Source organism: Epinephelus fuscoguttatus, linkage group LG3 (assembly GCF_011397635.1).
Source record: "Epinephelus fuscoguttatus linkage group LG3, E.fuscoguttatus.final_Chr_v1".
Taxonomy (NCBI): domain Eukaryota; kingdom Metazoa; phylum Chordata; class Actinopteri; order Perciformes; family Serranidae; genus Epinephelus; species Epinephelus fuscoguttatus.
The window spans coordinates 7,166,234-7,183,645 of record NC_064754.1 but is presented as its reverse complement, the minus strand read 5'-3'; the positions used below and the strand labels follow the sequence as shown (position 1 = coordinate 7,183,645).

At 41.1% G+C, this 17,412-nt stretch overlaps 1 protein-coding gene across 1 annotated transcript in view; it reads left to right on the top strand.

The window, feature by feature from the left end:
* Positions 1–17,412, top strand: part of zgc:92360 (uncharacterized protein LOC436988 homolog) — a 36,159-nt gene that overhangs the window by 16,288 nt on the left and 2,459 nt on the right. The window contains exons 5-10 of the mRNA XM_049571806.1: positions 4–116; positions 3,139–3,285; positions 5,490–5,573; positions 5,827–5,889; positions 11,769–11,840; positions 14,635–14,866. Coding sequence (XP_049427763.1) covers positions 4–116; positions 3,139–3,285; positions 5,490–5,573; positions 5,827–5,889; positions 11,769–11,840; positions 14,635–14,866 — 711 coding nt within the window. The remainder of the gene's footprint in view (positions 1–3; positions 117–3,138; positions 3,286–5,489; positions 5,574–5,826; positions 5,890–11,768; positions 11,841–14,634; positions 14,867–17,412) is intronic.

Below are 17,412 nucleotides of genomic sequence, written 5' to 3'. Positions count from 1 at the left end.
CAGGAACTAAAGATGGCTTGTTGATGAAGAGGGGGCGGGACAATGGGCAGTTCCTCAGCAGGCGTTTTGTCCTCTCAGAGAGGGAGGGGACTTTGAAGTATTTCACCAAATATGACGTAAGCAGCAGCTTTTAAGTAGACTTTGAGTGGCCACATGCAGCTAAACACTCTCTTAACCTACACAAAACCATGACCGCAAGACGGCAGTAACCCACTGTAATTAGACAACGTCCTAGTTAGTGTCGTTTGAAGGCAGTAGTTCTCTGTCAGCACATGTGCAACACCCACACACATATGCGACCACAACACAAATATCTTAATTAGAGAGCCCTTTCAACAAATCAAATGTTCTGCAGACAACACCCCCGCTTTATGTGCTGCAGTATTTTTACACACAGCTTATAAGGCACTCATACATACCTACCAAAAGCCTGCGAAAAGTATCTCTACCTGCTCCCTCTGCTGCGTCTGAGCATGCTCAGACAAGCTTAACCAGCAGTCTGTCCTCAGTCAGTGTGGCTGATTCACTAAGCTGTACACCACCCAAACCAATTAGGGCTGGAAGCACTGGGAGCTTTTTGTTTGTCACGGTAAACCAGCTCAAGGGAAGTGGGAATAATATATTTTTAAAATGGAGAAAAAAGACTGTCACTCTCCTTTTGTTCACATACAGTATGTCCTGACATGCAGATATTTTTTTATTATGTTTTTCCTCCCTCTTCTCCAGGACTGCTCCTCCTGTGAAATATTTCACTTCATATTCTCTTATTGACTCTGCTACAGCACACAACTAAAAAACCATCCTCATACAGTCACAGCGGTGATAAAGTGAAAGTGTCGCTCAGGTGCTTCAGGTTTTTTCAGCCACTGAGCTGGTCAGGTTTCAGACGAGCAAAAGTCTGACTTCTTGCTACTAAACAAATTTGTCTCACTTACACTTGCTATATTTGTCATGCTGGGAGAGCCGATACTCACAGTGACGGAAAAGTGTAAAATCTAATCAGTTGTCAGATCTCCAGTGTAAAAGCACGGGGCGTTTGCTTTCTGTTAAGGTCAAGGGCAGAGGGTACACGCAGACACAGGTTCTGGTCCCATTTAAATTCAAGTCAGGACAGAATAAAGCACAGCTTCCACAAACAGTTTTGGCTGGGATTAGTGTCGGTCTGAGACATGATTGTTATCAGTGATGCAGACTGATGTGTAGGTAATAGCTGTAGATGTTATTTTCATGGTTAGGAAGAGCACAAAATGTGCCCTCAAGCCTTGAAACCCTGCACACACCTTGACTCCATAACAATACTTTTTGTTCTGGTCAAGCACTGACAGCAGTAACACAAGTTGTTTTTATCCAGAAGTTTTTGTTTTGTTTAGTTTTTGTTTTTATAATCCTGACTGGTCAAGAAAAAAAAGAACCACAAGGTTTATTATTTTTTTATTTTACATCTCAGCATAGTTTCTTTGTTTTTATCCATTCATTGACTTTTTAAACAATTTACAAAACTATATTTAAAATAAAAAGCTATCAGGGTAAAATATAAAGGTTAAAACAGATGAGTAATAGGGCAATATAGCACTAAAATAATATCACAATATTTCAGGGTATTTTACACAGTATTTGTGACGATATGACAAGTTGGTCTCATTTCTTTAGTTTGTGAACAACAACAGTAACTCAGAGTAAGATTCAGATTCTGTATACAATATTATTAGCTCAACAAAATAAAATCTACCACAAATTACACATTTAAACAGCTCCCAAATACAAAAATGTCCCCTGGGATCTATATATATAAATCAACAGGTAGTATAATCTCAAATGATTGAGTTGTTTTTTTTCCCACCTGGACCTTTATGCTCTGCCATTTCTCCTCTAATCATCACGCTGTAACCTGTGACAGGCTGCTATGATACCACAACTATCACACATTCGCATATATGGAGTTTTTTGTCGAGCCGCAAGCATCACATAGGTTTACATTACCAAAATCATTTGACGACACGACTCCTGCATGCGCACAGCGAGAGAGGAGAGGGAGAGACGCTGTGTTGCTGCCAGAGGAGCCGCTGAATGAGTTCCCTCTGAGCGGTAAGTCACTAAAAGAGTCTGAGAAGTCCGGAGCTGTTCATAAAACATTCAGGACGCCACAGTTTATTCCACACTACTGAAGCTGCTCCTCTTTTTGGAACCACTGCTGAGTCGCTAATAATTTGCCTGCGGCCATGCTTGTTGTTGCCGTGGGTAACAGTATGACGTCAATATGTCAACAAGTCAAAATATTATGAGTATCACCATATGAGTTTATCATATCATATCAAAAATGATACCAGAATTATGGTGAACGAGGTGATATGGCACAACCCTAGTGAGAAAAATAAACATTATATGGAACAAAATCAACAATCAGCTGTCTTTGTCATTCAGAGTCATTTCATATTAACAAAGTGTACATGCACTCTTTGAAACCCTGGAACCATCCGATATACAATGACCAGTCTTGGATTGATCCTAAATTCCCTGAAGAGAGGGCACGTCTGCAGTTGCAGTGTGTAGGCTCCATGTTGCTGACCCATGCATTTGCAGGGCTGTTCATTCCAGTTCAGGTGTTGAAGGTGGGAGGTGTGTCTGCAGCAGTGAGGCCACAGGGCTAAGGTTTTAGGGAGATGTATTCTCATACCATTCATAAAACCAGCCATCAGACCAGAAGCTGCTGGGAGTCCACAGGAATAAGTAATACACTTTCTCACTTTCTTTCTATTGTTAAATATTAGAGTGAGTCAAAGAAATAACAAGGTGTGTATTAGCAGCTTAAGCCCTACAAAGGAGTGCACTTGTTTTGTTTGTGTGTACGCTCAAGTGTGTCTTTTGTGACGGTACAGATAATACAGTCGTGATAATCATCAGGAATTACACAGATCTTTTGGCCAACATAAACAAACTTAGGCCTACCGAAGACAAATACCCAGTCAATAAGATCAGGAGACTGGCTTTCTATAGTTCTTCTCTTACCTCCAGTCACCCACAGATGACAGATTTAAGTGACACTAGGCCGCACGACCCTGTGGCTTTTCTCTTCAGTTTCTGATTTGGTTTGAATGCAGCCTAACACACAAACACACTCCCTCTCCTCTTCTCCTGCAGGCTAAGGAGCCCAAAGCAATAATCAAGGTGGACACCATCAACGCAACCTTCCAGCCCGAGAAGATAGGAAACCCCAACGGCCTGCAGATCACCTACCTCAAAGACTACAGCACCCGCAACATCTTCGTCTACCATGACAACAGCAAGGTCTGTATCGCTGTGCAGCGTGTGTGGGATCAGTGATCAGTGCATATGACAGAACCTAAAGAGAAAGACAGAAAATGTTTACTGTTTCCAGTGATGCAGCGCAGGACTGTGAAATAATGACAGACTTTCCTTATAAGTTTTTTCCCTTCGCTGTTAACTGACTTAAATTACAGCCTAACTTGGCCACCACAGGGAACATGTGTCATCCATCACACTGAGGGACAGGCATGTGTTGAAACTACCTGGTTTGTGTTGTTGTGGGCGTGTCTCCAAACCTTTTCAAATCATCTTTACCAATTTTTGCCGGCTGATGGAATCCATTAGCAGATGACATTCAAGCCCCACATCTGTCATTCTGTGTCGTTCATTAATACACATTGAAATATATGGAATAATTAGGTGTCAGCGTCAGGACGAGAAGTGATTTGTGACGGTCTATCATCGGAGACTTGAGAGTCCGCTGCAAAACATCAAAATCCTGAACACATTTCTGATTTTCTGAAGCTGCACATTAATATTTCATTTTGACAGACATTAAAGAAACACTATATTTACATGCAGACTGAACAAGAACACAGTGTTAAGCAGTATTTTGGCCGCTAATTTAAAGCACCCTGTAGTTAAACGGTGGTTTCAATAGAAAGTGTGATCTAGACAGATATGCTCCAACTCATATTTTCTTTGCAATCAGTGGAAGCAAAGGTCATAAATAGGTAACACATAAAAGATGCTTTTAGCAACTATAAACAGGAAAAAATACTTAGAAATCACAACCTGTACTGATCTGAGCAAACATGAAGAGACTGAATTCAAAATCATTATTACAGTGAGATTGTTTTTAATAATTTTATGGCTGAAACCATGTCACCAAAAGTGTTGATAACACCAATGCACTATTAGATTTATTTTAGGGATGCACTGATAGGGATTTTTCAACCGATACGGACAACCAATAATTACCTGTTTCTCATGGCCGATAACCAATAATTTCACATTTGTGTAAAGTGTATAATCTGTAGTTTATGTACGCCTGAGGGCAAGAAAGGCTGAGATGTAGTGAGAAAATATGGATGATTTAATATTCCATAGCTCTAACCAGGGACTGACTGATAAGGCTTTTTCAGAGCAGATGCCGATACCGATTATTATGAAACAGAGATACCAATAGCCAGTATTTACAACTGATATATGTCTGTATATATATATATATATATATACATATATATGTCTCCCGATTATCTGTCGACCCATAGCTTTAACCCTAACCAAATCAATGTGACATCACTGTTGTTAACACAACAAAAACAAAGAACAGTTCTGACTCTTTCATACCTGCCGACATTAGGCTGTGGAAAAGAGGGAGATTTTCTGGGGTATTGTCAAATAACTCTACGCTACAGATGAACATCATAAATACAAGGAGGAAAGTAAAATGACTTTTAATAAGTATTAAATTTATAGTTAATGGTAGGAGAGATGATGAAGCCCAGTGTTACTGTGTAAAACTACACTGCAGAGTGGAGTCTCTACTAACAGAGACAAACAGTGACAGCTGACTTATATGGCGTCGTCTCACTGTCCCACGATAGATAACCCTTCAGCTACCAAGCAGAATAGCGATGAGCTATTGAGTCACCTCACACATCAACACTCAACTCAGAAAAGCAAGCAGCTGTGTCTCTCACACACACGCAGCCAGACGCTCCAGATCGGGTTGCCAGGTAACAATACAAGTAATTGCTAACTGTATTATTAGGTTAATAATAAGTTTGATCAGAGTCAAGCCTTTTAAGAGCTTGGAGTTGGATGTAAGCCACTGCTGCTAATTAGCTCGTGCTAACACTCTGGAGACGGTCCTTCAGAGCGGTGTCTAACCTGTTGGAAAGTCAAAGATCAAAAACTCGGCACAATCCTGTCGTCTTCCTCTGGAACTGTGAAAGACGTCCTCACCGCGACATGTTTTGCTCTCTTCTCTTCTTCTCTGTGTTTATTTGCAGCTCGCAAACCAAGTTAAAAGGCACATGTACCGCCCCTCACTGTGATAAGTGATGACATGTTTGGCCATGTCATAGCTGTATTACCTGCAGACACTTCACACAAACCCCTGTATTCCCTGTCTTGCTAAACGATGGATGGAAAAACAAATCATTACAGGAAGACTCTGTTTCCTCACTCCTGTCTTCACCTCTCTCTGTCTTCATTAGGAGATCGTAGACTGGTTTAATACGATTCGTGCAGTTCAGCTTCACTATTTAAAGGTGGCCTTTCCTGGGGCTACAGATGCTGAGGTGAGCACACACGAACACACAAAAAACTCACACAAAAACTTAAGGTATTTGAAAAATGCCTACAACGATTTCTGGTATTAAAGGGATAATTACACTGATTTTATGCCTGCTAGTGAGAAACTAACACTGAGATGGTAAGAACATTGTTGCTGTATTCATTACTTACTGTACATGTTGCACACTACTTTATCCAAAATGGACATTTAGCTCTGAAACCCTTTGTATTCTCACACGCTCACCTTGCTGTTTCCAGCTGGTACCCAAACTTACCCGTAACTTTCTGAAGGAAGGATACATGGAAAAGACAGGTCCCAGGGTAAGTTACACACACACACACACACACACACACACACACACATACATACTCACTGCAGACTTGTATCTGAAAACATTTACACTAGTGGTTCCCAACTGGTGGGTCACAGCTCCATTCTGAGTGGGCCGCAAGTGGAATAGATGTCTTCATAAATCAGTGATTGTAGATCTTGGTGTATTAGAAAAAAACAGGGATGTCAGAGTAAGCTTTGAAATATAATATACAGCGACATACTATATTCAAAAATTTATTAATTTTTTATGAAGGATTAAAATCACACCGAGCCTTTAAACCAAATAAAGACAAATATATTAGGTATCTCTCAACAACGTAGCCAGTGATAATAACTGGTGTTCATTTCAAATGGAATTTAATTCCAGGGGTATGGAGGTATTAATTACCAATAATCAGACCTCCCTTGGAAGAACAGAACTAATCACAGCATATTTGTCAATTGAGTCAATATAAAACCCTGTTCCAATACCTGAGGGGGCTCTATGATTTGTGGTAATTATAAAGAGTAGTAGTAATTACAGAGAAATGTCCACGTGTACCTTTTTTAAAGTAGAAATCCAAGTTAAAATTGCCAACCATGTTTTCCTAGAGACATAATTATACCCCTGCACTGAATCATATTACTCATTGCAGCAATAATTTAGCTTTATAATGTGATTATGTGTATGAGGAAAAGGGGGAAAGTTACCCACGTAGAATTAAAAAGGAAAAAACTGAAACTTATGCAGTTGTGTACAGGGTTACCACCCAGTAGTCGACCAAATGTTAGTTGACCAGAAAGGTCATTAGTCGACAAGGAAAAAAAAAAAAAAAAAGCTGCACCCTGTCAAAATAACTCAAAACCTATATGACTGGACCATGTGTGAATTTAATTTGAAAGGACAGACACAGGAAGTGTCCACGCTCAGCAGTCAGACAGGAGTCAGGTTCATTTCCAGGGCTGGTACCTGCGGTTATTCCACAGGCTAGTTAATAACATGTCGGGCAGGAAATCCAAAGTGTGGGATCATTTTGAGAAGGTGAAGGACGAACCCAAGGTGATATGTAAACTCATCTTCATTGGTCGACTACAAACGTGACGTATCATCTGAAACATGGAAGTAGCTACATGCCCATTAGCCCACAGCGTCATTAACAGGCGGCTCGCTCAGTGTGTGACGTGCACTTGGAGATAAAATATAGGCCTATATTAATGAAGGTTCATTAGTACGGTTTTGTATTTCTCTGTAATGTAGCACAGTGTTAACAGTGTTACTGATACTATTCTTTCTCACACCTTCAGCTCAAACCACCAAAATATATCATTTAATAATTAAATTAAGATCATAAACATGCAGGTGACAAGATGCCAAACGGCACTAAATGACGACTATTGGTCGACTAGGAAAGTTCTTAGTCAGGTGCAGCACTAATTGTGTATTGGTCACTAGTGATTTAATTCTCCTGTGCAAATGTGTTTCTCATAAAACAGACACCTCAAGAATTACATGAAGTACCTGGATTATAACCGTGATTAGTAAACAGAGCTTGACTTTTCTAGGATGGACTGCTGTCCAGTTGCTGTTATTCTGTACACATGATATGCATGTTTAACCTTCATCCTACCGGCATATTTAACATACAAGGACTACCAACTGACCTCCCCAAGGACCCCAAGAATAAACTACTGTAAGAAACAGCGATCAAAGCAAAACTCATTTCTTCTCAAAACATTACAAAACTGGATCACAAAACGGGCCACAGAAAGCTGAGCCTGGTGGAATTGTCCCTCTCGCTTTCCTTACAGTCAAGATGGGGATGAAGATAACATAAAAGGCGCTCAATTTATCTCCCTTAACTGTAGTGGATCATAACAAATCTGGAATTAATCTGCAGATGCTCCGGTTCAAAATAAGACCAAACTTATTTATGGATGTCAATTTTTTGAGCCACAGTGAAGGCCAAAATGTGGCCTGCAGCAGACTAGATAAGGCTTGTAGCTTTTAGCCAAGGCCTATTTATGGAAAACTCGCAGCCCCTACAGGCCGGTTAAGAGGCATGAGAAGTCAGCAGTCACTGATGGAAATAACCACAAGAGGTCCTTGAGGATACGGTTATAAATGTGCACACAAAATATTAGGCTGACTGGTCCAGTAGTTTGGTAGATTAGGTGCAGACAGACAGATGCACAAACACACGCAAGCAAACACATGATCCCCTCCATCATGAGATGAAGTCATCATGAACAAATTGATTGACAGTCAAGAAAAAAATGCAATGAAATGAAGCACCTGTGAGATATGAAACTTTGGGGTATATTTGAGGGTCTGAGGGTACTTCAGTTGGTAGGGTGAGGGAAAACGTAGTCTTGATTACACCCGAACACATACAGACAATTGAGATGTTTTAAATGTCTAAACCAGGCTTGATCCTGAATTGAATTTTAAACTAAATTTCAATCTAGCTAGTTGGACACTGCTCCCTCCTCAAATCTCCTCCTGTGATTCCAGCTCCCACTTCCCCTGCTTTAATTGAATAGGAGCTGAACTAAGAGGTTAACTAGCCCAGCTGTCAGTGTAGCAGCTTTCCACTGCTGCCTGACAGGCTGACTGACAGCTGAGAGGACCTACCTGCCTGCCTCGCAGTCTGTCTGTCAGTCTGTGGGAGAGGGAATAAAAGGCTTCCAGCTGAGGATCAACATAATCCTGAAGTGTCAAACTCTCAAATACACACACAAACACCAACATATGTCGGAATGAAGCAAACACACAAAGAGATATTGGCACATATTCACGCAGTAATGCACAGTACACAGAAACTTTTATATTAGCATATGCGAACACAGGCAGGTGCTTTCACACACAGGATTCAGACTCAAGCACCTGTGCAGGAAACACTAAGCATCCGATCCTCAGCGACACAATCGGTTCTGTATTGAGCCAGACACAGACTCTCAGTTTAATCTCCGTCTGTCAGGCTGAGAGATGAAAGGACTCACTAACTTGCTGCTTTGGGCTGATTTGCTAAATGGATGCCATTATTCATTTCCCTCACGCACGTGTGAGACATATTTGCAGAGGGAGTCACTGGCAAACTGAGAAGGGAAAAGTCGGTTGTTTAGGCTTATGCCACGATGAGAAAATCAAACACTTTTATGAGGACAATTTGGCAGCAGTCAGGGACATGAGCGTCCTCGTTATCTGAAGCTCGGCTCACTGAAAAGAGCTTAGGCTGCTTGTGCACTTCAGTAAACTCTCTGCTTCATGTTCTTCGATAGCTGCTTTGAGCGTGGATTTGGATCTGCGACAGTGATGTAAACTTTCAACCGTGACAACAAGTTTGACTTTTCAAATTCAGTATATATCAGAGTGTTCTGACAGTGGCTCTATGGACAGACGGGGCTGCCAAGGAGAAAACCAGTTTTGGTATTAAGAACAGAAAAACCATTTCAAATCAAACAAGGAAGAGTGCTTTTATATCACTGCCTCTAATACCTGAGATCAGGTTTAATGCACCTTCAAGGTCGAAGAACATTTACCAAAGAATGTGACACTTCCATTTCATAAAAAGGGAAGTATTCTTGACAAAGTGATTGAATTAGGCTGCAAAGACATTTTTATCAGTCAAGCAAAACATAAATAAAACACCAGCAGCGCACACTCATCTGCAGTTCTCTGAGTTCCCATGAATTTTTAATGTTTTAGAATTGTTGCTGGTACAAAAATGCCCTTTTTTGACTTTGACTTTCAGTGCTGGAACAGTTACTCTCCACTGACGAACAGCTAGAAATGAATTGGCAGCAATTTACATGATTGATTTTGCTTTTTTGAGTAGTTATAGGCTAAAATTGGGATACTGAATTTGCTTTGTCTGGGAGGCCTTTTACAAACAGACATTAATTTATTTAACAGATTTATCAGTGTATATATATATATATATATATACACACACACATAATAAAAGAAAGCATTGGAGACGGGGTTCCGATCACTCCTATGAAAGTTGCTTGGTGACGTTAAGCTGAAAAAGTTCAACTGATGAGACTGTGGAGACTGGCGCTGCTTCTGCTCTGTGTGGCTCATAGAGCAGGCGCACTAGAGACTTCCGCTGGCCAAATCCACAAACTTCCGGTTTTGCGCTGTGCTAACTTGAGTGGGAATAAAATGATTCAATCGTACGGCTCTTCTAGACTTTCAAAATGTCATCAGACTAATTGGATCAAATTCTGAAAGTGAAGTGCGTCATTTTGCGAGGGTTGTGACATAAAAAAAAAAAATGTATCCACTAAAGGCCCAAACATACTCGGGTGGAACGTACGCGGAGTGAACTCTACGGAGGTCTGCCCGGACTAAAAGCGGAAGTCTGCAAGCCCTGTGCGCGCAAAGCTCAGATTTTACGACCACGCGGACGCCGCTCCGCGCACCAGTGTCACACAAAAGACTGCTCGGCATGTATTTTTCACATCGCGGGGATTTTTCACGGACAATTTTACAGGAAACTACAACGTGGAAGTGTGCTCGAGTATGGAAGCCCGAATGACTGCGGACATTCTTTGTGGAGTCTGCTCCGCTTATAGTATGCCCGAGTCTGTGAGCACCTTAATTCACAGATGTCTCTTTCGCGATGTAAGTCTATGGGAAAAGTCGTTTTGGGCCACATGGCATCACATGACAGAAAATTTGCTTTAAGCCCAGCGCACTTCCTCGGTGCCTGAGCATGGGCCGGACCCTGCTGGGGGGGAGAGGGTGATCTTCTTCAGTGTACATTCAAAGCACCAAAAATCCCCAGCATGATATCAGTTTATTTTCATTGTTCATTCATTCATTCATTTTCCATAACTGCTTATCCTGTTCGGGGTCGTGGGGGGCTGGAGCCTATCCCAGCTGACATTGAGCAAGAGGCAGGGTACACCCTGGACAGGTCACCAGACTATCACAGGGCTGACACATAGAGACAGACAACCATTCACACTCACATTCACACCTATGGACAATTTAGAGTCACCAGTTAACCTGCATGTCTTTGGACTGTGGGAGGAAGCTGGAGCAGCTGGAGGAAACCCACGCTGACATGGGGAGAAATTGCAAACTCTGCACAGAAGGGCTTCCCCACCTGGGGGATTGAACCTGGAACCCTCTTACTGTTTTGCAACAATCCAACCACTGCACCACCATTCATTGTGAGTTAGAAAATAGTCAGCGAGCCACCTGGTACCATATTGGATTGCAAGTTGAGCATCCCTGGGCTAAATGGTGATGTGCAAAAATTGTTGCAGCAGCAGTTCATAAAAAAAAAAATTAATAAAAAAAAAATAAAAAAAACGGACTGTTTTGTCCAGGATTTATCCCCATAAAACTCATTTTTACACCCAGGAGCAATACAGTAGTGAACTCGCTTTGTCCTCTTCTGTCCTGTGGCTCATCAGTCTCTATCTTTCACTCTTTCAGTCTTTTATATCTATTTCTTTCATTGTCTGTTGAAATCATCAAAGGCAAAGGCAAAATGACAGCACTCTTGCAACTAAAGATATGATGTGGATTCTTTCTTTCTTTCACATTCTACATTTGTCATGTTTGTTATATAAGTGTTGATTAGAGTGGAAATCCATTTAGTTAATTACGTTAACTTGATTGACTGCTTGGTATCCACTTAAACAATCAACAGTCTTAGATGAAGTATCGGGAAACTCTGATGCATGAATTCCTAGTACAGAACAATCAGTTTAAGAGCGTATGAGCATGAATCACATTTAATCTAGACACCACACAGACACCACTGTTGGTGCAAGGACAGAGCTGCTTTGTGTCTCTTTCAGTCTTTCTCTGTCTCGCTCACCTCATGTCTGAATGTCTCTGCCAGCTTTTTTTTTTTTTTTGTCTTTGCAGCAAACGGAAGGCTTCAAGAAACGCTGGTTCACTCTGGACCAGAGGCGACTCATGTACTTCAAAGATCCGCTGGTACGGCATCTTTACACACACCTACACACATCGGGAAGACTTTATTCTAGGCATCAGTTTTTATTTTAAGGTCTTAGTTGATGCCTGAGTAAATACAGTCCAGCCATGATGGAAATCCTGTGCTCTAAAAAGATATAAATGAACACCATGGAGAGTGGGAGGGTTTTTTTTTCCATAAAGTAAATTAGATTAAGTAGACGATGTTGGGGATATGAAGCTATGAGTCAGTGGGGAGTGATATAAGGTACTTTCATTCAAACGTAATGTTATTATACACGTGGCATTCATTGCCATGGCCTCACAGTATGGACTGCCTCAAAGTGAAGTGAAACACTACCCTGCAGAGTAGCTATATCCTGTAAGGTAGAGACATTGTGAAAGTGAGTTTCAGTCATTTGATGATTAGAGCTTTTATTGCAGTAGTTATCACAGAGACTTGCCTTGGGGGGGGGCTCAGATTGCCCAAGACTTGACTAAATACACATCAGATAGCCAAGCCAGATTAGCTCAGCATTGTTGCTGATGCAATAGCGCAATGGAGAGGTGCAATAATTATAGGTGACCGAAATGTCTGACTAACCTCGAGAGTGTTAGACAAGAACAATTGGTAGATGAAAGGAAGAGGAAGTCTAGTGAAGTAGAGTGTGGACTGGGAATTTGTGGAGGAAGCTCAAAGCAAGTGTAATTTGACCACTTGGATAGTGACTAAATTATGCATGTTTGATGTTGTGTATGCAATGGTTCACTGTGTGTGTAAGTGCAGTTGATTCACACTTGTAGAATGAGATTTATCTGAGACGAACAAATAGTGTCACCTTTCAGTAAAACAAAGAAAGTTAAAGAACTCAACTGTATCTTTTTAAAGGGTGTCATGCAACAGGTGCTTGTACAGTAAATGCTGAAGTGTTTTTGAGCTCTTCACATCATCTGTGAAGTGAGGCTGACAAAAAATATGTATACCCATGTCAATACCCAAGTAAAAAGTCCTGACATTGATTTTGACTGAGAATGCATCATAATGCACGTTGATAACTTAGCCTGTTCTAACTGCTTGGCAAATAAACTCAGACAGGACAATTAGTGCTTCTCTCTGTGATGCTGTCCTTAGCACAGCATAAATGCTGATGTCAGCATGCTAACATGCTGATGGGTTGCTACTCAGCCCCTTCTTTATGCCGCCTTTGCATTTTTACACTTTGCTCTGGTGTGACATTTTAAAGAGCATCCAAAAGAACCAAAAGAGGTGTGACGGGCATGACGTTTAACACGACAGTGGCGTCCTCTAATGTGACAAATAATACACGTGTTGGCAGCACTTTATAAATAATAACAATGGCAGAAACATGGCAATAACAGTCATTTTGCAATCTGCTCAGATGGTCGAAACCCCCGGACCTCATTGTTTCTCCAATTTGTTTTGTTCTAAACCCGTCCTGTCAATGATCCTGTCCTGCCTGCTGTCCTTTTTATAGAGACATCATTTCGGCGCTGTTTTTACCTCCTGAGGTGGCTTAAAGGCGAGACGACTCTGCCCCCCCCATTCTGCGATCATACCGTATATAAAGAACAGCAAGGCGGCATAACAGTGCAATATTCCCACTTGAACAGGCAGTGTTAAAAGGCCTGTTGACAATACTAACATGCTGATGTGACAGGTATAAAATTTACTGTCCTCACCATTTTAGTTTAGGATGCTAGCATGCTGTATTAGGTAAATAGTAAATGCAAAGTATATTTTAGGCTGAGGGGAATGGTTGTTTTTTAGGTATTTGGTGATCAAAAGAAGTATTGGATATATTAAAATTTTGACCTAAGGATGGCAATTGATGAAAAGTTAAAGGTTAAGTGTGAAAGATTTAGGGGGATTTAGTGGCATCTGGTGGTGAGGATTGCAAATTGCAACCAGCTGAATATTCTCCCACTTAGATTTCCTTCAGTGTTCATTGTTCAGGAGGTTTTTCTGAGACCCAAATTATCCACAGAGGTCTCTTCCTTTCCAAAACAAATGGACCTGTGGATTTTAACTGGTAAAAACACTTGATAAAACAGTTTAACATTACATTGTGTAATCCCAACGCAGCTTGTTGCAGATGGGCTTCAGACAGTGGTTGGTTTGTCCATTCTGGGCTGCTGTAGAAACATGGCGATGAACATGATGATCTCCATAAACGAGGACCCGCTCCCTGTGTGGAACTAAAGGGTTTATTCTAATTTAACAAAAACACAATGATGCTTATTCTCAGGTGATTTAACACTAAAGAAAACATAATTCTAATATTAATTTCTGCCATTATATCCCACTAAATCCTACAAATTGAACCTTAAGGGCATCACTGTTGTTAATACAATAAAATAATCGTATATTGAAGTCATAAATATCTGATATCTAGAGCCGAAGTCAGGGGATCACCACAGCCAGTAGGATTCATCCTATTGTTACCATCAATAGTCAGGTTTCCATTCAAATGTAACGCAAACTTTAAGTGAATTTTTTAGAACATACAACAACATGTACATGGGGCACCTGTTTTACCAAATGTGCTGATCGGCAGTCCGTTTGAACAAATTTCATAGGAATCAATCTCAACAGTTGTGGGGATATTTCAGTCTGAAGGTTGACCAATTGACTGGCCAGCAGACAGACAATGCCATCCCATGAGCCACACAGTTAGTATGGCTAAAAACAGCTGTTTGAGAGCTGAGAGTAGCACAAACCTAAAGTTTCTCTTTGTCAAAGCACCCTGAATTCAGCAGTATTCAGCTGATGTTTCTTTCATTCTCCCTCTGTTTGAAGGATGCCTTTGCCAAGGGTGAAGTGTTCTTGGGAAACAAGGAGCACCATTACAGCGTCTCGCCCGGCTTGCCTGCTGGCACCTACTGCAATGGCGCCTGGCAACACGGTATCACCATAGACACACCTGATCGCAGCTTCCTGTTTACTTGTGAGTCAGAGAGTGACCAGCAGGATTGGCTGAAACACTTCACTGATGTCATGAATGCTCCAATGTCCCCTCAGGACTACACAAGTAAGAATTCAGAACTTTTTCATTGTCGTTAAATACTTATTAGCTACAAGCCTTTATAATGAGCTGCTGATTACTTCTTTTGTAAGTGACTGTTGCTGTTTTTTTCCACATCAAATAGTTACTCTGCTCCACAGCGGCACAATGGAATAAATGCTAAGCCACACAAATGAATTAACACTCAACACAAAAATAATTATTTACATTCAAATAAAATGACAGAGGTCAAATATAGTGCACTATACTGAGGTGGTGGCTCTGTGAGGCTGTAATGCTTTGTGCATAGAAATCCAGATTGTGGGATGGATAGTTCTCACCTCATTGTCAAGTGGGGTTGTATGGGGTACTTATCCATAGACAGTATATTACTTACAGTAGATGTCAGTCGGCATGCCCCTGGTTTGGAGAAGCAGGCTGGAGTCTGACATGGAATCTAATGCTGTGAAAAGGTCGGCAACAAAACGTATTTTAGCCACCTTAAAAAGTCCAGCCTTAAAAATCAATATCAGTTTGAGTGAATGCTATATTTAGAATATTTTCACGGCTTTACCTGAATGTCAGACAGTAATTTCCAATGGGAAAATGAAGCTGTTGAATCGCTCTCTTCAAAGCCAGACTCCATTGAGAAAAACGGTAATTTACATTGCTAAACACAGGAACTGCTCATCTACTGCCGCCGAGATCAGTTAGTTTGTGCTATTTTGAGACTAAAAGGGATAATGCACCCAGAAATGAAAATTCAGCCATTATCTACTCACCCATATGCCGAGGGAGGCTCAGGTGAAGTTTTAGAGTCCTCACATCACTTGCGGAGATCCAAGGGGAGAGGAGGTAGCAACACAACTCCACCTAATGGAGGCTTACGGCGCCCCAGATTCAAATGTCCAAAAACACACGATTAAAACCACAAAATATCTCCGTACTGCTCGTCCATAGTGATCCAAGCGTCCTGAAGCCCCGACATAAAAAGTTGTTTGGAAAAACGTCATTTGAACTATGTTTTTAGCCTCATTAGCTATGTTTCCATCCAAAAGTGATTTGAATCATTGGGAAATGCGCATTAAAAGAAATATGAATCCTCTGTGTTTCCATTAAATGTACGGACTTTGGTGAAAACTACGAACTCGCACAAGTTTTCCACAGGACTCTCAAGTCTCGCATTCTTCTTCTTCTATGTTTTCTGGCGGTTGGCAACCAGCTTGTAAATGCATCACCGCCTTCCCAACCCGGACTGTGGATATCACCATGGAGAGAGGTGCGCTACGTCAGACTTAATTCGAACATAACTGTTTCCATCCCCCGTTTTGCGAATCAACATTTTTTCGAATCAACCAAAACCCGGCTAAAGCAAGCGTATTTTAGTTTGTGCAAATCAGGGGATTTTAATTCGAATTTTGGCGTATCCATCGTAATTTTCCCATGTGATACTTCTAGATGCGCATCTAAACAGGCTGATGGAAACATGGCTATTGTAGCCTGTGGCTCTAACTGCCTCTGTGCACCGCGCTTGCGTTGCAATAACACAAACAAACAAACTGGTTGAAATAGCGGTAGACCAGCAGCTCTTGTGTTCAGCAAGCTTAAATTACTGTTTTGTCAATGGAGTCTGGTGGCTTTGACGAAAGCACAGATGGCGAACTGAAACTGTTAATGGCCTCCCCGTCAGTAAAGGCTGTCTGCGTCAATGTAAAGCGGTGAAATTATTCTGAATATAGCGTACACTGAAACTGATGCTAATGTTTTTTAGGAACGGTATTTTCTTTAGGTGACTTAAATACGCTTTGGTACTGCCCCTGTCCAGAGCACTACATTACTTAGCCTCTATGTCAGTACTCCAGCCTGTTTCTCCAAACTGGAGGCGTGCCAACCACTGTCTACTGTACGTACTACATTGACTGTGGATAAGTACCTCATAAAACTGCACATCACTAGCTCCAAACTATCCCTTTAAGTACAGTACTTGAGTAAATCTAATTAGATGCATTCCACCACTGGTTGTGGGAAAATAAATGCACAATAAAAATGGTAGTAGCTGCCATGCTAACTCCATACTGACTATATTCACATGCTGATGCATGCAGGTAATACATACCATTTTTTTGTTCAGCATGTTAACATGCTAATTTTTTCTCATTAGCACTCAATACGAAGTACAGCTGAGGCTTACGGGCTGCCAATAGTTGTTGAGACATTTCTTTCCGGATCAATAATATGCTACAGAGAGAGTCAGTTGTCAAGGGACCATGAATGTCTGTACAAAATGTCATGGCAATCTGTCTGATAGCTTTCAAGATATTTCACTCTGGAACAAAATGGCAAAATGACCAACTGAATGCTCTGTATTAACAACTGTGCCACGAGCGCAGCCACACACCTAAGCTTTTTACTGTAAAATGAGTCCATTAATGGATGATTCTGATTTTGCATCAAGCAGTGTTCTTCAATACATTTCTTTTACATTGTCGTGAAAGACTACACTTGTGTCACTATAAGAATCACAAGACTGAATGTTAAAAAGGGCAAATTACTGCACATGAATGGAACACCAG